Source organism: Trachurus trachurus (genome assembly GCF_905171665.1).
Source record: "Trachurus trachurus genome assembly, chromosome: 8".
Taxonomy (NCBI): Eukaryota; Metazoa; Chordata; class Actinopteri; order Carangiformes; family Carangidae; genus Trachurus; species Trachurus trachurus.
The window spans coordinates 4,686,749-4,710,962 of NC_139905.1; the positions used below are offsets into that span (position 1 = coordinate 4,686,749).

A 24,214-nucleotide genomic window follows, 5' to 3' on the forward strand; every position below is an offset into this window, starting at 1 on the left:
CTGGAAACCCACTTGACACCATATTCAAGTACAGATCGGAGAGGAGACACTATATTTTATGATCTCATTGCGTTGGAAGTAGAAGTAAAAACCCTCGACTTTTAACCACTTCCCAAAGAATTCAACTTTGATGAAATCACAATGAATCCGTCTCATCTGACTTTCATGAGTCTCTCTGTCTCTTGAGTGTGTGGCTTCAACTCAAGGCGAAAAATATTACACTGGTATCAGGGAGGTTTCATCAAAAAAATCTAAACAAAGAAGATCAGATTTATATCTTAAAACAGCGAGACGAGCCGACGTTTAATAGAAGTGACAAAGACGATAAAAACCCTTGAATTTGAAGGAACGGCGGCTAAAAAACCTTCTTTTCTTTTTCTTTTCATCACTGTATAATTTACCTCAATGCAGGAAATATGACCCATTATCTATCTGACCATCCAGCCATTAAATTAAACTCCAACACTGCAGTCCCTGTCTGCTCTGATGTTGGTTACCGACTTGATGAGTCCTGTTCCCACCGGGAGGAAGAGACGTTCAGATGAGTCTCCTCCTCTTGATAAATCAGACACAAAAAAAAAAGTTTGGAAGTGACACGTGCACGGAAACTTCAACCGGACCTGGTGTTTTGTCTGCAGAGCGTCAGAGCTGCACTTTGCTATTCAGTTCTGCGTGCTAACAGGAAGCCAGGGAGGGAGGGGCATGTCACAGAGTATTGATTGCTGTCTGTCTACAGCAGCCAATCACGTTGAATGTGGACGTTGAAGCACCAAGAAATGAAACAATGACACTAGTTTTTAGACTCTGGAGACCATCATGCAGTCTGTTTGAGCCTGGAGCTGAGTGTAGCAGTGGAACAAGCTCAGTGTCTACAGAAAATTCAAGAAACGATAAAGCTACAGTAGGAACGCTCGAGTGCAAAACATGAACTGAAATTGTTTTACAGGAAGAGAAAATACATCGATTTTCATGTAAAAAATATTCAGATTATAACTTTCTGACATGAATAAACAGATAATTAACCAATTAACATGTGGATACAGGATTAAAGCTGCCGGGAAAACACATGTTTTATGTCATGGGATCTTTCAAGAAACGATAAAGCTAGGAACGCTCTTGAGTGCAAAACATCTGAAATTGTTTTACAGGAAGAGAAAATACATCGATTTTCATGTAAAAAATACTCAGATTAGAACTTTCTGACATGAATAAACAGATAATTAACCAATTAACATGTGGATACAGGATTAAATCTGCTGGGAAAACAAATTCCTCATGTCATGGGGTCTTTAAAAGGAGGTTCAGTATCACCTGTTCACACTGCGGTGCTCCGTGCATTCATGATAAAAAACGAAATATATAAATAAAGTTGAGCTGCTTCAAGCTTAAACCTCTCTCTGGTGTTGCTCCTCTTTAAAGCAGGTTTAACATTAAAGCTCTGAGTCTACAACGAAAAAAAAAGAAAAAAGAATCCAAATCCTTTGCCCAGGAAAATATTGATATGTAAACCAGAGCAGAGCAGACTACAGTGAGTCGTGTGTTGATGTGGACTTACCGAGGGCCGGCTCAGCACAGTCTTTGTACTGCTCAGGTGTGCAGAACGGAGAATCACCTGAGGACAGCGCCAATAAAACACAGTTTAACATCCAGAATTTACTCATCATCTCATATAAAACGGTGAACACCAGTGTAGATGTGTGTGTCTGTGTGTGTGTGTGTGTGTGTGTGTGGTTCTTACCGGGCATGTGCACCATCCTACAGTTGCAGTTCTCCACGATGTAGCGCGTTTCACAGTCGATCCTGCAGGCGGTGACGCTGTACACCTGGAAGAAGCCCGACTCCAGAGCCTTGGACTCACACTCTCCCCACGGGGGAGGCAGGTAGGTCAGCTGTAACACAGAGAGGGGAGGGGGGGGGGGGGGGTTAGAGGAGAGTTTATGTACCGCAGTGACCTTTCATGACCTTTGTAATGTTGCACCTGTCATACCTGGTGTAACTGTAATAACTACAATAGGTAACCCTTTAATTTACAGGCCGCTAATTACGTGATAATGTCAAGAAATAACCAAGAAATAACAAGTAATTGCATCATAATGTCTAGAAATAGCCTGGAAATAAGGGGCAATTTCATAATTAATTGCAATTTGGACTTGGTGGAGAAAAATTCTGGCCTTTCCCAAAAAATTCAAAGCATGAAAAGCATGTGTAATCTTTTGCCTTTCCGAAAAACATGACATTACTATGATATTGACCGTTATTTCTAGACACAATGCAATTAATTGTTATTTCTTGGCTATTACTTGACATTATGACATAATTAATCGCCTGAAAATTAAAGGGTTACCCAAAATAATAACAAAACTAAAGCTGCATAGAAGAAAAACACAGAGGAATTTAATAAATCCACTTCTATCTAAACATGGATGAAGCAATTAGAAAATAATCCATTAAAGATAATTAAGGTTTTTGCTAAAAATGAAGCATTATGAGCTGGTATAGGAATATTAAATATCTCGCTGCATGAACAGGCTGCACAAGTCAAACTTGTTCCCCAACATAAAAGTGCTGAGTAACGATGTGTCTGCAGCAGCAAAGACAGAATCCAGACCTTTGTCTCTGCTGCTCAGACCGTTTGATGACAAGTGAGTTTGATGCTTTTGAAACCATACACACACACACACACACACACACACACACACACACACACACACACACACACACACACACACACATATAAAATCCATGTCGTGTGAACAGAACAGATCCTCAGCAACTTTCCAGAACATGTTCCCGAGTCCTTGAAAGTGAGCCAGTGCAGATAAGCAAAGAGGAAGAAGAAGAAGAGAGGAAGAGGAGCCTCACAATAAACCAGGCGGCAGAGAGAAAAAAAAACAATTCAACAGATTCAGAGTCTGTCGGAAAAATCCCATAACACCCAGCAACGGGAGCACAAAAACTCCAAATGTTCACCTCCTGCTCCTGCAGCTCTGCAGACTGGAGCAGCAGACGAGGGACGTGGGGGAGTTGGGGGGGTGTGGAGCAGCGTGGAGGCTCCATCTGCTCCACAACAACAGGCTGCGTTGCTCCACTGGTATCGATCACCCGCCACCCAGCGCTCCCCCGTCGCCGTCGCCATCGCCATCACGACGGCGGCGGCGCCTCCCGGGCGACGCGACGGTGCTCCTCTGCCAACAGAAGCCGAGGCAAAACACAAACATCCTGCCAGGTGAAATCTGGACACAGTTTGCTTGTTAGCGCTGACAAAATTTGAAGCCATGCCCTCCCCTTCTCTCCTCCTCCTCCTCCTCTCAGTCGACGGTCTGCACAGTCACTTCAAGCTGTAAATTCAAACACAAACCAAACAACAACAGCAGAGTTTGCTGAATGTTTCTGCCGCGTCCACTACGATTAACCACGGTATTAAATGCCACGATTAATTAAAGATTCCTAAATCCCGTAACTTTCCAAAAACAATCAAACATACTAAAGGGATATTTCAATATTTTGGCAAATTCGCCTATTGCTATAATCCCTATAGTCATAGCAGTAGGTTCGTTACCTTTAATTGTCGGTGCAAGCTATTTTTAGAACAGCGGAGCAGAGCCGTGAGCTGCTCAGAGCTACGCTACGGAGGCTCATGGGATTTCTTGGTTTCCCTCATCAAACTCATCAAATACAAAATCCAACAACTCCACAACGCTCTGGTGGACAAGTTGTGACCTGCACATTCACCACGCTATGAGATATTCTGACTATGAGATATTCTGACCACACACGCTATGAGATAATAACACAACACACAACGTTACCAGACAGAGTTGTTTTAGAGGCAAATGCAGCCAGAACTACATTCCAGACACGGAGTATTTGCTTTATGTGTCGTAATGTTACATAATTATATGATTATAGTGTGAATGTGGAGGTCACAACTTGTCCACCAGAGCGTTTTGGAGTTTGGAGGTGGATTGTGTATTTAGTTTGATGCAGGAAACATGAAAGTACCGTGCGCTGAGCAGCTCACGTCTTAAAACAGCTTGCACCGACAATTAAAAGTAATGAACCTACTCTTATGGCAATAGCAGAATTAGCAAAAATGTTGAACTATCCCTTTAAGTCAATGACGTCTCGCCAGCCTGTAAAACATATTGCGAAAAAGCAGCAGCCAAAGGAGGAAATACGTACGACCACCTGAGGGACACCCACCTTTCTTTGTTCGCCAAAGTAAAGGTAAATACACAGTAACTGGGTTAAACTATGTACGTTAATATCAATTTACCAAATATTTTGTGTATACAATTAGTAATGTAATCATATTTTGACTGATTTTTACACATTCATAGTGTTATGGAATTAATTACATCATAATAATCATGCTAATTGCAAAACTGTGATTATAATCGCACCAAGAAAATCTATAATGGTGACATCCTAGCGTCCGCAGGCCTCTAGTCATTTTGGATTTAACGTCTCCTGAGCACAGACACCCGGACACTATTAATGTTATTAGAAACTCCACCAATCCCTGACCTTTCAAGAATCACCTTCACGCAGCGATTCGTCACCTCTGCTCTAATTAAAGTCGACTGTGTCTTCCAGATTCCAGATCTGATTATTCCTCCGCAATCAGATAATCTGAGCTGCTCAATATCACTTTCCACTGCGTCGAGACCTGCTGACCTGATTATGTCAGTCTAATAAGAGCGCAGACCTGCGTTGTCTTATTAATCAATGTTCCATCTCCCTGTTAACACCAGCACGAGGCTTTAATTAAGCTTTACACTGCGGTCAGGAGGGACGCTGTTAGACGAAGGCTTGGCTTTTTGGAGCACAGCGGGTTTTATTCTTTAATAAGGTCACTGTATTAACATCAGGTCGGGTGAAATGGAAATTTTTTAAGAGTCAAGGTTGGAGACGAACCTCGACATGACATGACATCGATGCAGAGGAACTCGGAGGGTTGAATCAAGATGCAGCGGAGGCTCTGGGTCGGTATAATGAAGAGTAGCCTATTTCTTTTCTCTTTTTTTTTTTGGTAATCCTTGGGAAGAATGAGTTTCTGAGCTGAGGGAACAGCATGCTCCTTTAGCTTCAGTCAAAAGCCCACAGAAGGGCAATTTCAATGTCTGGAGAGAGCTTAAATTTAAAATTGCCTGCCTGTGTGTGTGTGTGTGTGTGTGAAGACTGATTCAGCCCTCACCACAGGCTGTGTACTTTGTGCCTTTAGCGCTTGTGATTAAGTCGCTTTGATCTGGGCCCAATATTATTAGCTAAAATGAGTTCATTTAAACTCTTTGTCAAAGTCATTTTCACAGGCCGCGCTGATATGATGTCATACTATGCACTAATCACCCCGGAAACCTTCACCTCAGACGCTCTCCTCCTGCTCCAACCCCTGAGTCGTCGTTATCCTTATCCTCCCGATTGTTTCTGGACATATTTTGAAAAAGAAAAGTGCCCTGTGGGTTTCTGAGCTGGAGGAGAGAGACAGGTGGGAACTTCTCACAGCAGGAAGTTTCTTTTTTTTCCTTTTCTCTGAGACAAAGTGCAGCTCTGCATTAATTAGCCGGAGATAAATGTGCTTGTGGAGAGGCCGTGGTGTTGGCGCAGCAGGCGGACGGTGCCCCTGCCTGCCAGTCACAGAACTGGGCTGACGGATGAGCAGAGACAGAAACCCCTGAAGGCTCATTACCCAGGAGGCCGAACCGTCTCTGGATAGATCTCCTCCTCTTCCTCCTCTCCTTCCTGCCAAGTCGCCGAGGTGACTCTGTGTTTCAGCCGCCTGCACGCTGAGCTGTGATGCACTCGAGTCGAGAGGTTTCAAGTGAATTTTGCCGAGGAAAAAAAAGTTCCTAAAATTCAAATCAAGCTCCGGTTTTTCTTTTTTCTTTTTATTTCAGTCGCACTCTGTCAGGACATTTGCAATGCACCATTACCCAGAGAACCCGGGGAATCTAATGTGTGTGCTCACTGCCAAGTATATATACGCTTCTTATTTATCTGATCTACATTAGCGACGATAAACAAACACAAACTGTGACTTTATTTGTTACAAACAGACGACGTTCAAGTTGTTGAAACAAACACATTTAAACTCCTACAGGCTCATTTATGCAGTTTTAGTTTAAGTCTTGACTTCATGCATGCATGGATACGTGTTATGATCTTTCATCCCATCCTCCTGTTGTCATGACGACATCCTACTGTAGCACAGGCGCGTGCATGTGTGTAAAAAAAAAAACGTAATTTTCACACGCACATTATATTTGATTGATGGTTTTGGGTTTGACAAACAGGTCAAACAAAGAACTCTGATTCCTACATGAAGTGAGTGCGAAAAATAGCTTTGTCCATCTTAAACACTGTAATCACGTCATTATCGTCGTAACCATGACAACAACATGTTGAGGGAGTACTTTAAAAAGAAAAACTGAAATCTTGATCATTTTTCTGACCTAAACCAAGTACATTTACGTGCTCAAACCTGATGAAGCTGTGAGTGTTATTGTCGTTACACTTGCAGCGATCACACGGTGACTTGTTGACTGTGGTAACATTGATAACTAAGGTCCATTATATATGTGATGCTGCAGGTGTGTTATCTCAGAAAAAGCTTAAATGGTAGCTACACATTAGAAGTTGATTTTTAATATTATTATTTAGTTTTTTTGTCTCGTTTTTGTCTATTTATTACTTTACTTGTTTATTTATTGTTTTATTATTTCACTTTCATTTTATTACAGTATCTTTAGCCTGTTTTATTTGATTTTAATTTGATTTGTGTATGCATTTATTTTATCTTCATTAATTTCATCATGTTTTCATTTTATCCTTTCTTATACTTATGGTTTTACTCCTTTAAAACGATAGTTCAACAGTTTCCCTCATGAAACTCATCAAATACACAATCCAACAACTTGTGACAAGTTGTGACCTGCACATTCACCATATGAGATAATAACAGAACGTTACCAGACAGAGTTGTTTTAGAGGGAAATACAGAGTCTGCTTGCCAGAAAACTGCCCCTGAAGGCAACGCGTTTGCATGAACTTCCCTCTAAAACAACTCTGTGTGGTAACGTTGTGTTATCTCATAGCGTGGTGAATGTGCAGGTCACAACTTGTCCACCAGAGCGTTGTGGAGTTGTTGGATTGTGTATTTGATGAGTTTGATGAAACCAAGAAATCCCATGAGCCTCCGTAGCGTAGCTCTGAGCAGCTCACCGCTCTGCTCCGCCGCTCTCAAAACAGCTTGCACCGACAATTAAAGGCAACGAACCTACTGCTATGACTATAGGGATTATGGCAATGGGCCAGTTTGCCAAAATGTTGAACTATCCCTTTAACATGCCTCATTGCGGGTGGGATGTGGTGTTTTTATTATGTAAAGCACTTTGTTTTGCATTTTTAATTGTATGGAAAGTGCTAAAGAAATAAAGTCAGAGAGTGGAGCCCAAAACAGACACACAACAACTCCACATTATCCTGTATCTGCTGAGTGAACTGAACCCACAGGGAGATGTCAAATACATAATTCAAACGTATAAAGTTAAAGGTGATGAGTCAGAGCCGTGCACTCTGCTCACTGCTGTCAGATAAAAACAGACTCTCTCCATGTAAACAGCGACTGACAGCCGTACGGTTAGCGGAGGAAAACAAATATCATTGATATTCCAGAAAGAGAGGCCACTTTAAAAACGAGAGGGCAATGAATTTATCCTGACAGAAATCTGTCCGCTCGGAGACAAAACAATCCAAACAGTCGACTCCCCCCGGTGAGGAAGACAATGCATTTTCAAAAGCTTTTCTCTGAGGCAGAGGAAAAATAGAAAGAGGTCGACACACAGAGAAAAAAAAACCAACAACAAAGAAATATTGAGAGAGATAAAATGTGACAATGAGAGACAGAAGTAATAACGCTTTATAAAAAGCGGAATGACTGAGAGGAGTCTGGAAACACCTTCAGTGGTTTGTTCAACTTAAGCCGGAGTAATGAAAAAGAGAGGAAGAGTGTGAAGCGGGAGCCTCCGGGGGGACGGAGCGAAGAGAACATTTGCATCAAATATCTACTCCGACTGTATCTGTGCAGGAGGCCCGCAGCGTTTAATATTGACCTTGCGCTGTGGAACAAAAGCTGCGGCGTGATGGAGTGGGACGAGTCTGAGTGAAGCACCTCTCTACCAGCAAGGTCACCGCCACCGACAGAGGGGGAGTTATCATTTGTCAGTCAACAATTACTAAGGGACCACAGAGGAACCATTGAGGAGACTGGGACGCACAAACTCATACACACACACACACACACACACACACACACAGATGCATGCAGGAAAATCCCACCATAGCAAATTATCTATCGCAGCTTTCCTCTCACTGAGCGATAAGCTGAACATGTGGATTTGAGAAGGAAAACAGCGCAAGGGAGAGAAATAATGATTTAAAGGGACATTGTGTAACTTCTCCTGTTATCTATTCACGAAAATCGATTATTTGGTTCAAAAGTCTGTTTTTCATTAATCAGTAATCCCCCCCCCCCCATCAACAAAGTGAAGTGTTCCTTTCAGCTCTGAATGAGCCGTTCATATCATTCATATCTCCATGGAGCGGGTAAGCTCGGTGCTGCTGCCATGTGGTGTCTCCATGTTTTTACGTTCAGTGGCAGCGTGACGGTAGGAAACCACGGAAACTCAGCGGAGACACCGGAGCTGTCGGCTCAGGTGGAGGTGGCGTCTGTGAGAAGTCACCGCGGTAACGCAGTGAGGAGGAATGGAGCGTTACACTGATGCTGCATTCACCTGCAGTCGGGCAGACGGCCGTCGCTAACAAACCAGATGTCATTTTAGTCACAGAAGTCCAGAGAAAGACGGTAAAACAATACCACATCGCCATGACAACATATTGTCACGTGTATTGTTTTGCCTCGTGCTGACGGACCACTTGTTTACATAGAGGCTTGTTTATGCCGTTACGTGCAGCGGCTGTCGTCCGTCGGGCAAGCTTTCACTCCCAGCCATGCTCCTGGCAGTATTTGGTATCGATTTCAAAGGAAATATCAGCAAATTTCTGGATAAACTGTTCTGAGATAATAGAGAGAAGAAGTCACAAAGATCATTCAGAGTTTTCAGTGACGTGACTCGCGCAGGAGGATAAAACATCTGTTCAACGACACGACTGGACAATGTAGAGCAGCAGTAAGGACCGGTAATTTTACCGTCTATCAACCCACCAAGACTTAGGTCATCTCACTGGTCATGAAATGTTGTCAAACCGCAAGTTTTTGGGCGATTGTGAACCACATACAGCTTTGGCTGCTGTTTTTTTTCTCCCACCGCTGTATCAGTCAGTGAAAGCAGTCCCTGCCTGGAGGATCCCTCGCCTAAAAGCCCAGGTAAACGCGGTAAAAGTACAGCTGTCTTTTCGGAGGTGAACATATGGTTATCCCCATATTTACACTTGCTCAAGTCGAAAAAAAAGTCCACTCGTATCTGAACATCTCTATATTGCTGTTGCCGCCGTAGTAGCAGCAGCAGCAACAACAACAACAACAACATCCTTCTCTACAAACAAATGTTTTTCGTCCTAGTCTCAAAATGCGTCCACAAAAGCAAACGTAATGACTCACTGCCGAAAGCTTGCCAGGCCTATAGTTACGGTTGCTAACGTAGGATTGGACAATAGCCGTTTGTGGGAGGGGTTGGCGAAGGGTCAATTTCACGTGAATGCAGCATGAAAATACGATTGAGCTGCTTGCGATATACAACCACAACGCTAGATGGGAGTAATTCATACACAATGTACCTTTAAAAAAAAAGAAAAAAAAGAAAAGGTTATTTAATATGTATCAGTGGACCTACCCTCTGCTCCTGAGTGGCTACGAACGTCTGGAAGCCGGGGGCCACGCCGAAGCCCAGCTCGTGGACAAACGGTGGCTCAGCCTGGCTGTGGATCTGCACCCGCACACCGGCCTCAAAGGCTGTGTCCTCTGGAAGAGACAGAGAGAGAGATGGGAAAAAGGCCCAGAAAGCTGATTTATTCAGACACTAAACAAAACAGAGATGAGCAAAAAAAAATATATATATAAATATATAAAAAATACAAAAACAGGTTCAGATAAAATGATCTGGGTACAGAGCAAAAAAATCAACTCTTCCTGTTTCAAATAAACCTTTCACCAAAATCAATTTCAGGCTTTCGGCTCAAAGCCACAGGCTTTTAAGACCGGCTTCATTATAACTCACTCCCATTTGTTTGATATTAAACACAGGTAGAGAGACTTCACAGATGAAAGGAGCACTCATATGCACACACACACATACACACACACACACTTGCAGAGGCAGGGATGTATAGAGCTGTAATATTTATTAGGAGAACAGAGGAGAGAGTGGTCTTTGTAGAAATCGATAACCTTCTCTCTCCACGTCCTCACACTCGAGCCATGAGCTCTGGGACACTCAGTCAAGGCTGTCCACCACCGCCAGCCCACTGCTGGGACGCCCCGGGGCGCTCTGCAGCCAAGACATCAGAGCTGTTCAGCATGGCCAGCCGCACAAATGGACACACACACACACACACACACACACACACACACACACACACACACAGTATCCCCCCTCGACTATGATATGTTCATCAATCAAACATCTGCAGTGACTGATACAACGACAGCTTGGATGCATTCACATTAAGGCGAAGATGAAGGGATCAAACATGCTTTCTGTGTGTGTCTGTGTGTGTGTTGCTGTGGAAAAGTACAATAACAGTGTGTGTGCATGTGTGTGTGTGGAAAAGAGTAAAAACACTGGCTGTGTGTAAGAGATAATCAGATTCCATGTGAATGAGTGAGTCAGAAATAGAAAGCGTGTGTATATTATGAATATGTATGGTGTTTACCAGACAGAGAGAGAGGGAGGGTGTGTGTGTGTGTGTGTGTGTGTGTGTGTAAAGTTTAATCGTCCCTGTGTCCTGTGCAGTGTCCGTTCTGTCCTCGTCCTGTTTACTGACCTGTGTGTGTGTGTCTGACAGGTTTTATGACTCGTCTCACACTGTCCAACTCTCTGACTCCTCATTTTTAACGTGTCCATTAAGAAACTGTTATGCATTTTATTGATATTATTGCTGGACATGGTAAATATAATCATAGCAGGCTGAAACTCACAGGCAGGGATCCACGCTGCCCCTAAATGGAGGCATTTTTTGCCCCTAAAATTTGAGACGGTGATGGTAAATTATTAATCTACTTGTCTTGCACATGTACAACCAGTAAATTTGCTATTTTTATTTTAACACTGGTGAAACACAGAAGGGGCGACATTGTATCTGTAATGACAAACCCCTACACATGAATGGCAAAAGTGACGTCATTTGTCCTAGGAAGAATGTAGTTGCGTAGTTGTAGTTGCTGAAATGTTGAATGAAAACCCCAACTATTCAAAATGTAATGACAAGTCCGAAAAACGTTGTTGATATCTATCTGCAATGTTAATTCCAGATAGTCAAACTTAGCTTTTAAATGTTACATCCGCTTGCCATATGATACAACACCGCGGTGATATGTTGTTGTGTATGTTTTTTAGCTTACCGGCTAACGAAGCTACTCTGTCGGCTCAGGCTGGTTGCCGTGGGAACGTAGACACACAGCTGTTCCTCGCGCTCTGTTGAGAACTGAGAATCTTTGTTGCTAGGAGCTGTGGGCGCTACTGTTGTGCTGCGTTCGAGAAAACTCGGAACTCGGAATCTCCCAGTTGAAAACTCCCGATTTCTGACCTCAAAGCTTTCGAGAGGCACCAAGCCAGATAAATAGCCAAAAACATGGCAGACCGGGACAAACTTTGCATTCAAAGCTCTTCACGTTGCTAAGGCATTAAAACGTTACAAAGGGCACAAAACAGAAACAGTTTATTTCCGAGTCCCGAGTTGTTCTCGAACGCAGCATAAACACGTAGCCTAGCCTGGCATCTGGCCTGGCATAGATAATTTACGTCCTTTAGTTTCTGCACTTGCCCGTTTAGGTGATCCGTCTCTCCTCTGGTCCTTCATGGCGGGTTCGCCCAAAACACTTAGGCTTTTGGAAGCTTTGTTACGGATGTCTAAAGTAGTATCTGCCGTTCGTACTGTGTCACATTCACACACTTTCCGCCGCAAACAACGGTCGCGCCGCCATGTTTAACATTAACGTTACATTACACTTGTAGCAGCACCATTTCCAAGACAATAAAACATTATTTAGGTCCAGAACATGTAATGGCGTTTTTTGAGTTTTCTGTCGGTCACTTTCTCTCTTTGATTGTGTATTCCTTCTGCAGAACGACCAGTGTTTCCTGTGTGACAATCCACTTCTCGACCAGAACCGTCTTGTGTCTTTGGCGCTTTTTCAGGTTGTCGGCCATGTTTCTACCTGTTGCTCACTGGCCCCTCCCTCCTTTCTGTCGTGAGGTAAAACGTGCGTGCGTCGGGTGATTCTCTGTTTGTAGCAACATTTCATGTCCGCATGTTTCTCTTACCCAGATTTTTTTCTAAATTTGCAAAATATATATATAAATGTACTTTAATTATGCACTTAAGTGTTTGCCATCATTTAACCATAAATAAAATGCATTTCAAATATTATTTTGTATTTTACACAACTTTTTGGTGACACACATGCTCAATTTCATCGTGTCCGCAGTGCAATGTAATCAACTTCCTCAAGAGGTGTAGGCCATAAAATTATAAAACTATTTTTTTTTCTTTAATAATTTGATAAACTAGACTAAACTTTATTTCATTATGCAATTCAATGTGATGAAACTATATTTTTTATTTACTATTTTGTTCAAATTCTACATGTCCCAGTAGTAATTTTCCACCCTGTTAGAATGTGCTCAATTGCCCCCCCAAAAGACTACAATTCCATAAAAGCCATTTACAGGAAGTGACATCATTTGGTTTTGGAGGGAGATCAACTGTGGAAAAGAAATAAACTTCAACTTTCACTATCTCCTTACTTTTTTTTAATGTTAAATATGTTATACTTGTATGAGGCACTCTTAAAGTTCCACCCTGTTATGGCAAATTATGGGAAATGTCTATTGAGCAGAATAAAATAAAAAAACATATTAGATTTAGTTATTAAAGTTGTGTTATTCTGTTGAAGGTTAGCTAGCTAAAAGTTGATCAGCTAAAGAGCTACAGCTAGATAAGCTAAAGAAAATTCCACCCTGTTAGGCTCCACCCTGTTAGGTTCTAACCTAACAGGGTGGAGCGGGGACCTAACAGGGGGGAAATTAGGGTAGAGAGTGATGATAATAATAATAATATTATATATTATAATAATATTATTAACTTCATATAGTATAGATCTGTGTGTATTTTAACAAAACATTATTAAAAAATAAGCTTTGTTGATAAAATGATTCCACATGTTTCCACCCTGTTATAGAGCTCCGGGAGCTGACGTCACGGTGACGTCACACAGCCCCGAAACTGACAGCGACGCCATTTTGGCAGGAATCAGCAGATTTTCGTAGCGTAGATACAGGGGAGAGCCGGGTGCGGAATGAGAATAACAAAGCGATTTTCTCCGAGCCCATACAAGTTTTACATGTATAACTTTGTCAGCATGACCTAACAGAAAGCTGAACATATTGAGGATACGTCTTACTTTGACCGAGTTACGTTCAAGAACCAGCCGTTTTCAGTGACAGAAAAAATTCACTCCGGCGTAATTTTTTCGATCGATCAGCTGTGTTTACCGTTTCAGGTGTCATAGTTATGATGGCTAGACGGATAAATTAGTCCTCAAACACACCCTAAAGCTTGACATGTCAGAGTTTTTCAGTATAGAAGCAACTAGGTTTAAGTGTCGGGAGTCACTGTGGGGTCAGCTGTCCCTCATCCCTTATCTGCACATTGACAATGAGCCTGCCTGTCACTCTGTCGGTACCGCGATCACACTGTGTGTGTTACAGGATTAATTAAAACACACAACGTAACGTAAACAATGTGACTGTACATGTAGATAGTGCGGGAGGAGGGCAGACGTGGATCGGTGGACCAGGAGAACAGCTGCATAACATTTAGGCAGTAAAATGGAAGATTTTAAGCCGTCTGTTCACATGATCTCACTTTAATTCCAACACATTGGACTTAATATATATAAAAACTAAATAGATTAAATATGACCGACCCTTATAATGCCCCCGGGGTGCTTTTCAAAAGTATCTCCAGCCGCCGGCGGACGTCCCAGACCTGCAGTAGGCTATGCGGACACAGCTAAGTTAGGCTACCTGATCAACTTTGCATCGCGCTGCTGCTTTTGCATACACAAGCCTGGAGGGTTACACATGGACGCAGTCTGGCTTTGTGATGAACGTCCAGCTGTGGAATCTACCAGCAAAAACCTGCTGTATCCTCACTAGAAGGGTAAGTGTCGTATCATCCCAGTTAATGCAGTGTAGCATGGCTAACGTTAGCTCGTAGCTGTCCGGGGTGCTGTCGGGGTGCCGGCCGGGAGCTCTCCCCGGTGCTGATCAGCCCGCGGCGGGTGCGGCGGTGCGCTGCGACCGGCTCTGGGTCAGCTTGGAAAGGCTGGAGGCGAAGGAGACTCACATCTTATGTGTTTGCCTCTTTCTTTTCTTTTTGTCACCGTCTTTCCTGCTTGTGTCATTTTGTGGAGCACAAAGAGCATAAAGCTGGCTTTTGTATGCTTGTAGAGTAGTTGATCAGGTAGCTGTGTCCAGATACTGCAGGTCTAGGACGTCCGTTAGGCAAAAATATTTTTGAAAAGCACCCCGGGGGCATAATAAGGGTCGGTAATATTTAATCCATTTAGTTTTTTTTATATTAAGTCCAATGTGTTGGAATTAAAGAGAGATCATGTGAACTCAGACGGCTTCGGCGCTTACAGTCAATGCTTCCGCACTGGTCAGTTTCCTGCCAAAATGGCCGCTCGAACGCTGGAGGTCACGTGGGGTCCGGAGCTCTATTGTCTGTTCCACTCTGTTATGAGCCATTCCACCCTGTTAGTTAAGTTTTTTTTTTAAATAATTAAAATAATTTGACAAAAGTATTAAGTACTGTGAATATTTTTGTCCCATGTTGGGAAGTGAGGAACATTAAATGCACATATAGGTACAAGTTTAAAAAACTACCAATGTTTTTCATGCTTTCTGTTATTATAGGTTTAAAAAAAATCGTCTTTTTTATAATACAGACATATACTGTTTGTAACCAAATCATATGTTACAGTTTCAAGAATAAAACATATTGTGATAGCAAAAGGGACATACTCTTTCTAAGAAAAAGTAATTACTGATCAATATTTACATGTTTAACTATTTGTGGTCCACATATAAATGTCCCTAACAGGGTGGAAAACATTCAGAGATGATGTTTAAGAAAACAACCTGTAATTATAATTGTATCCATCCCTGAGCTTGACCATTATGTGTTTCTTATTGTTAAACATATTAGTGTTGTAATAAAATAATAAAAACATGATACATAGGTTGTTTTTTTTTCAAAAGTCATGACACCAAAATGTTGCTGCAAAAAAAGAATCACCCGGTAACGTCAACGGTCGACAGGAATTCAAAATAACAGGTTCTTTTTAAAGGTGTACAGAAAAGAAAATTGAATTTGAGCCCACTCTGGATCATAAAATTAATGTAATAACTCATCTTTCAGACGATGTAGGTCAAACTTTGTGCAAAATTCTATTTTTGAGTAAATCCGGGATGAAAGTGTGTATTTTAGTGTAGTTTTTTTTTCGCATTGGATAATGCAGGCGCACGGATTATACGTCAGCCTGTACACGATTCACCAGCCACTGATATTGGATCCGTCATCCGTCATTCAAACGTCTGAGACAACACACACACACGGAGCTCGGTCTCGCCCCAAGCTTTGAATATCCCGCCCGCTCGATAACGACCAATCAAATTAGTTTTCCTCACTCGGGTAAACTCGTGTTGCAGCTCGTGACAACTCGGCGCGACAAACAGGACAAACGGACATTTCTGTACACCTTTAAAAAATATCTACATCTACTTCTCATTTCTCATTTAATGTCTTAATTCCACCAAAGACGTTTTATAAATAATCTAATATACTAACCGTAGCCTATATTGAATATCTTTGATTCCACTGCCATTTGACCATAAGTAGATATTAAATGTTAACATACCGGTAGGCTAATGTTAACAGAAAATACGACTTGTAGCCTATGTCTCTATTGATAAATTGATAAATGCTCCATTAGCACCCATAGCACAACTAGATCCTATACAATTAGCCAGTGTTATCTAAAAACGATTAAAAACACATTATAAGAGCCACAGTGTTGTGCTGGGTGTGACATATTCCTTCATTAAAACAGTGTAAACACACACTACGTCCTCTATACGGAGGTAACAGAGACACTAACTGCACTGGCTGTTTATATTGTGATAAATGGAAGTCAACCTGTGTGTCTTCATCTTGTCCTGTAACACAGAACTATATATATAACGGCTATATGCATGTGTGACACTTGTCTTGTCGAGGCAATTGTTGGTTACAATAAAAAACAGCTTTAGCATTTAACATTTCACCAGGAACAAACTTCTGTAGCTAATTACATTCGGTTCCTAATTAGCAGCACTAACACGTTAACTTCCCCTGACTAACCCTTCACAAGTCAAAGGGGAGTTTAAAAAGAAGAATTTTGCAGTTTAAAGTCTCAATTTGCACGTAAAAAAAAAAAAAAACTCTTATGGGAAAAAAAGCTACATGCAAGGCCGTAGCTACCATTGAGGACACCGAGGTCATGACCTCGGTATTTTTTTCGGCCTAATGAATGAAAAAAAAAAAAAAAAAAGTGCAAAGTATTAGGGAGGACAGATGGAAGGTGACTGAGTGACTCCTCTCTTGTCCAAACAATTCCGGTAGGCCTATAATGCTCTTGTTTATTGACGCCCTCACGTACGCTGGTGTTACTGGTCGCGGGAAAAAAGGCGATTCATTCGGAAAAAGCGAGTGATACAGAGCGTCGCGGAGCCTGTGTGCATGGAGGAGAAGGCTACTGAGTGAGTTGGCTCTAGATAAACTGCTCTTTCCAACCAGTTGTTACACTGTAAAAGTTTCGTACATACGTGTACTTGAAGCGCTGTATTATTTCGGGACGGGACCTCATGTATGCGGAGAAAACAGCTGTTTAATAGCGTCAATCCAGCGCTGTTTACTGTCTGTGTCCTGCACTATGCACTAGTTGAGCTAAGTGGGGGAGAGCAGAGACCTCTTTCCTGCAGATACTATACTGAGGGGGCATCTACTGCACTGTCCATTCTTCCATCAACTTTATGTGAAAAGCACAGTGACATGATACATTTTATGTTTACAGACAGGGGCGTCACTAAGTTTTAAGGACAGGGGGGGCTTAGCCCCCAGGAGATGCACAAGATGTGAGCATATGTGGTGCACAAGGACAAATATTTCACAAACAAAGACTGTGAAATTGTTTATAAAAAATAAAAAAGCATACGGTGTAAAGTTTAGGCAACCATTAGTTTTATTTCAGTCTTTTTTATTTATTTATTTATTTAAAGAAAGCTAAGACCGGTGAGATTACTACAGACATGTCTGGAGTAGGCTACAGTAGAAAATGTAAATTTTTCATCTCTGCCTAGTAAGAATACTAACAAAAATCACATTAGAGTAAAATCTACCTTTGAATCATGGGATATCAGGCAAATGAATAAGTAATGTGTAGGCTAACTGTGTAAAAGTAGATGCTAAAAAAATGAACCTGAGCAATTTTGCAGCTGTTTTATTATCAGAGATACGTATGTCCAGGTGGAATTTGACCTTTGAAAAACTAATTAGGCTATATTTCACTAATAGCCTGTGTCATAATATTCACTCCATCCAAATACAACTGTTTTTGGCTCATTTTGATTTCACCTAGACCTCTTCATATTTTCCCATTCAAAGAAGACCATACAACCGAAATGAAGTTTGACACCAATATTTTACTAATAAAAAATATGCATAGAAATGTGAAATACTACATAGCTAAACAACGTGAATAACCAATTATAACACAAACCAAAATGTGCTGCAACAAGGAGCAGTCAGATGTATGTTTGTGGTAACTATAAGGAAAAGCAAACAAACTTCCTGGGCCTGTTTCAAAGTGAGGAACACAGCTGACGCTCCAGAAGGAAGTCACCCAAAAATACTAGGCTATAGCTATGGTAAAAAAGAGTGCACACTTCACCCTAGAAACCTGTTCATCTTTATGTTAACAACCAGGACCTTCACATTGCATTTCAGACTTTTTTTTTTTCGAGCTGGAATTAAACTTTATAATATAATATTTTTGCTACTCTGTGGCTGCTACGAATGTGAGGAGCTAGTCTCCTGTTTGTAATAGGTGGTGTGTTCTCATCAGAATTCAGTGAAGTTGGGTCTTCTCTGGATGATCACTAGTGATGATAATATCATAAAAAATGGCATTAATCTAATATGATGTGTGTAGTTTTTATCTGTCAAAGTGCACCAGATTGAAGCCTTTTAATATAAAATTGCCTAACCCAAATTTCTGACACGACTAAATGACCTCGGTATTTCAAAAATCCTGGCTACGGCCCTGGCTACATGATTTCTTTTTCTTATTTATTGAAATCAAGCACAGATTACCAAGAAAGTTCATTCATTTGACTATGTAAACTTGCAGTGCAGTGTAGAAACAAATTAGTGAGCTCTGACTTGCAAGTTTTATGAGTTATTTCCTCATAAATTTGAAACTTCAAATCTGAAAATTCAGAGTTTTAAACTTGTTCACAGCTCATGGCCTTAATACATCACATTACTACACATCTATTTAGGATTGCAACTTTATTTTTCAAACTTAATGTCTGCAGGTCACTGGGTTTTTTTTATGTAAATGTGCATTGAAATCGCACATCGACCACATGAGACAATAATCTGTTACTGAGGTGTGTGTGTGTGTGTTTGCATGCTGTATCTGTGTGAACAAGCAAAGGTGTGTGTGTGTGTGAGTTATAGATCAGATCAAACAGACCTCGCTGTGCTTGTTTGTTCTGCTGTCGGTTCAACTTCCCTTATCGAGAGATGATTAAGAAGATGTGGAATAACCACGTTTGTTGTATCTGACCAGAGCTGGAGCGGAATCAAAGATCGCAGCGTTGATTTGGAGTTACGGCGTGTTTCATCACCACTATCGCGCTCATTTGACTCAGGATGACTCAACAGAATCAGAGAGGCGGACTAAATTAGGATGCTCACAGCAACAGCAGCAGCAGCAGCAGCACAATCATAACTTAGATCTCTCTGCTTTGTACGACACAGAGTAATGTCAGGTGGAGTTTGCTTTCACCTCCGTTCTCCTGCAGCATTGCAAGCGATTGCACCGTTTGTTCTGGGAAAATCAAGAGAGTGAGAGGAAATGTAAAACTGTTCTGACTTATACGCTCATAAAGTCGCATGTTGTCAGACATCTCTTCCTCCCAGCTGCAGAGAGTTTGTCCTGACACCTGTGTGTGTGTGCAGCACTGACGATTCCGAATCCTCTGCACCCAGGGCCGTTGTATAGGGGAGAAAGGTGATGATAATTCTAGGGGCCCAGCGCCCAGTGGGGCCCATAAAAAACCCCAGTAGTCTAATCTTTGTATGACTGAATTATTCTGCGTGAGACCCTGACTAATACTCGTAGTGCACTGTAAAAACTCAACATCTTTCCAAGAATATTTGTCTTATTTCTTGTCCAAATGTCTAATTTCTAGTCAAAACTAATCTCTTTCCACTTAATATAAGACTCATCACCTAAAAATGAACTTGTTTTTAGATAATTTTCACTTGTTTCAAACAAATTTTCACTTGAAATAAGTAGAAAAATCTGCCAGTGAAAGCAAGTTTTTTGTGCTTGTAATAAGGAAGAAAAACCTGTTCCACTATCAGATTTTTTCTACTTATTTCAAGTGAAAATCTGCTTGAAAGGAGTAAAAAGTGTCTAAAAACAAGCTACTTTAAATATGATGTGTCTTATTTTAAGTATAATGAGATTTGTTTTGACTAGAAATTAGATTTTGACTAGAAATAAGACAAATATTATTGCTAAGATACTTGAGTTTTTGCAGTGTAATGCTGCATTAGCATCAAAACAAAGAAGGCTAAATAAAAAATGATAATACATACATAGTCTAAGAAAAAAAAAGGAAAAGTTAGGGGGAGGGGCCCACTTTAGTATTCTTTAAGGGGGCCCAGAATTCCTAGCAACGGCCCTGTCTGCACCTGTCGGCCAACATCAGCTCATCTCTTCTTCCTCTTCTTCTTCATCTCACATTCGTCCACTTCCTGTCACAGTCCGTAGGTCGCGTCAGCCTCCATCAGAGCAGCACTCCAGCACAATTTCAAATCAAAGTGAACCATCGTATCCTCGAAGCGTGTCCATGTTTTAACTGTGTCACGCTCTCTGACAGTTTTATTTACTTCTCTCCTTTCATGTTGTATTTCATTTCTCTGTTTTTTTTTTCTCTTTTTTTTAAATAGCTCTGTAGCTCTGGGGAGGTTGCAGAGCCGGTCCAGTTTGTTTGGTCCGGACTGAAATATCCCGGCAGCTGTTGGAGAGAGCTCGCTGTTGAATTTTGTACAGACATTAATGGATCCCAGAGGATGAATCCCACTGAAGCAGATAATCCCTTCGACTTCTCTCAGGGTGATATTTTGGGGGTTTTTAGTGAAATAAATTGACGGCAAATGGAGGGATTCAAACAAAATGATGTTTTTCGACTTTAGTCTTTAGTTACAGTAATAGCTAAACAAATCGAACGTGAGTCTCTCAATTCTCAGCTTCACATCCTGTTTAGTGCAAATTAGAAAATGTTAGCATGCAAAAATGCCAAGCTAAGACGGACATATTAGCATTTATAGCTCCAAGCAGCACTGAGCTACAAATTCTAAGTCTTGATTCATGTGGATTACTTTGGGTTTCTGCAGGAAACACGTCTCCTCAGGTCCCACAATGAGCCGCTGATTCTGGACTCAAACATTTTTCCTCCTTCTTAAAACTGTAAGATCTGCAGGAATAACACAAAACAAGCCACGTTTGTCCGACCTTGCAAAGTGTGGAACGGTCCCCTACCTGAATAGAAGAAACTAAATTTTTTATTTTTTCTTGCACATTTGTGACACTGAACATGAAATTCTGAGTTCCCCAGTTGTTATTTCCATGTCAATCAAAAACGATGCTCTTTATTTCACTCAGTCCTTCATCACTCTGCATCCTCAGTGATCTGAAACATGATTCTTCAAACTTGCACTAAACAGATTTTTCATCTGCAAATAAAGAATATTTTAAATTTCACCTACAAACTGAGGCTGCAACAAAAACAAAACAAAAGCAGTTGTTTGTACCAAATCATGCTATTATAATTTTGCAGCCAGGCTCTGGTTTACTTTGTGCAGCCACTGAGAGAAAATCTCAGTTTACAAGAATCACAATGAATGAAAATGTCTTGTGTGCATCCAGAGGCGGCTGCAGCAACACCGGCGGTTATCACAGAAACAAATGAAAACAGGAAGTCGTCGAACTTTATGATCCAATTCAAGAAGATTCAAGAAGCTCATGTTACTTTTCACACTGACCCAACGTCGCTGACAGAAATGGCAGAAAGTGAAGAGGATCGAGGACTTTCCACTTCCACTTTGCACTTGGTTAAACCTGCAGCTGAACAAATATCCTTCAGTGGTCGTCCTCAGCACCGCGCTGATTTAATAACTGCAGACACAAAGAGTGCAGAGGCACGCCGAGGCTTTAGCTCTGCACTGCCACTGCACTCAAATGCTTATTTTGCCTCGCTGGCCTGTTTCCCATATAAAAATGCGAGCTAAAATGGGAGATGAGAGATGGAGCGATGATGGAAAACAGAAAGCAGGAGGGGGGCGCAGAGAGCTGCGGCTGCTGATGAGCCCCACCGCTGTTTACCTGCAAAGTGCTGGAGCTGTGGGTGAAATATGAAAAAGGCCTTGTAGGTTTGGCTGCATGGAAAAAACAAATGATAATAATAAAAAAAAAGTTTGTTACTGATTGGTGGTTGTTGTGGGTGGAAGTTTGGACCCAATGAACGTTTGCATTGTGTAACAGTTTGACTGAAAGTGAAGCTTTTACTCAAAGGATGAGACCTTATGGATTTAAAATCCTTAAATGACAAGTGCATCATATTTGATGCATACAGTTTTTCTACTAAAAAAATCTTATGTATAAAACATAAAATTTTGAGGGGAACTATGCAAGTCCAGTCTCTTCTCCTCTGTGTTGCTAACCCTCCTCTCAGCTGCTTCATTAAGGTAAAAATGTAGCAGAGTTAAAGCAGATATCAGTGGAATGTTTTTGTTAATATAAGTCCTAAATAGTCCTATTTTCCGTCAGCAATCACTTACATGAAGTATTTCAGCCTAAACACGAGTCTCTCCGTCACTCTGCTCTGCTGTAACCCGAGGAGAAAATTTTCCTTGTGGGATACAAGTGTTATCCAATGAGGAGAGAGAACGGCATGAAGGGCTGTGTGTGCAGCCAAGGGATGCGCGTGAATGTGGTGACGTAGCACGAGGACCAATTGATGCCTGACAAGGGCGGGGGCTGCTAACTCATGGTGCGTTCAAAGAAACTCGTACTTTGTGTTTTTCCTTCCTGTGAAGTCATACCAGTTCGATCTGGTACGAGTTCACGGGTCGGAAGTTACGAGTGGCCGTTATAGGGAACTTTCACAGACAACAGGATGGTAAAAACACGAGCTACGGGTTACCTGGAACGCTACCAAGTCGTAGTTGTGACTTGAAGCTGTAACTTACGGTTTCAAAAGCCTGCCTTGAACGCAGCATTAGCCGAAACGGCCGTGAAGCTGATATCTGCTTTAAGGTAAAAAAAAAAAAAATCCTGCTTTACTGTAAATACATAAACTGTGAGCAATACATTTAAAAAATGCTGAATGTATGAAGTATAATTGTTATTTTCTTTTTCTTTTTTTGTCATATTGTTGGTCAGAAGGTCCATAAAGACTCCAGTTTCAAATAATTTTTCAATTATTTGATCATTCAGACTTTAAAGGGTTGATAAATTGTATTGATATAATTGATATAGATAGATAGATAGATAGATAGATAGATAGATAGATAGATAGATAGATAGATAGATAGATAGATAGATAGATAGATAGATAGATAGATAGATAGAAAGAAAGTGAATGAATTCTAAAGTTACAGCCAAAACTCAGCTTGACAGGTCACAGTGACCTTTTGACCTTGAACCACATATTTTAACCTCTGAGTTCAAGTGTAAATTTGTGCCAAATCCAGAGACGTTCCCTGAAGTTGTTTAAAAGGACAAACTTGATCAATTATCTCTCTCTTCAAACTCCAAAACCTTTCCCTGACGGTGTCTTTTATATTTACAAGTGTTTTCACAGAGAGCTGCTAATGTTCAGACGACCTGAGAACAAAATGTTTCCAAAACACCGGCTGAAAACGCTCTGATAATAATTCAGTGAAATACAAAAAAAAGCAAAAAGGCAGCAATCAAAAAGAGAAACAGAATCAAATCAGAGTGAAGCAGCTACGGGAGAGAAAAGCTAAAAAGCGATGTAAAGTGCCTCTCAGGGAGGAGATGAAAAATAGTTCAATAACTCCATAACTCTTGGCATCTCTCTCCCATTCAGACGCAGCGGGTGAGCAGAATGTAATTGGTTGCTTACTCTGAAATGTCAGGTTTGGAGCGCTGATTCGATCTGAAACAAAACTCTGTGATGTGTATGATTAAAAAATAAATAAAAAGCTGCGACTCTCTGATAGAAAAAGAAAAAGAAGAAGGAATGGGACTTGAATGTCATGCCGGTTTCAGAGGCTGGGCCGTGTGTTTGAAGGGCTTCTCGCTGCGCTGCTGCAGACGTTTTGTAGTTGTAGCTGCCGAGGGAAAGGGAGGGGGGGGGGGGGGGGGGGGGCCGATCCACTTGGCTTTGATCAAAAAACAAAAATCTGCCTGACGAGCCCCGTCCCAACTCCTAAACTTCACACGACTTCTCTAACAAGGTCAGTGTGCAGCAGCAGCAGCTCGACTGATTATTTAAAAAAAAAAGCAAGACTGTGAGACGTTCAGAGACGCTAAAGAGAATCTGTAACTCTGCAAGTCACAAGTCATCCTACTGTATGTGTGTTAGTTTTTAAATTAAAGAGGAACTCTGCA

At 41.3% G+C, this 24,214-nt stretch overlaps 1 protein-coding gene across 1 annotated transcript in view; it reads right to left on the minus strand.

The window, feature by feature from the left end:
- The window catches only part of asic2 (acid-sensing (proton-gated) ion channel 2), a gene marked incomplete at both ends in the record, with an annotated part of 510,218 nt that overhangs the window by 13,814 nt on the left and 472,190 nt on the right, over positions 1-24,214 (minus strand). The window contains 3 exons of the mRNA XM_083977361.1: positions 1,556-1,612; positions 1,739-1,889; positions 9,852-9,979. Coding sequence (XP_083833487.1) covers positions 1,556-1,612; positions 1,739-1,889; positions 9,852-9,979 — 336 coding nt within the window. The remainder of the gene's footprint in view (positions 1-1,555; positions 1,613-1,738; positions 1,890-9,851; positions 9,980-24,214) is intronic.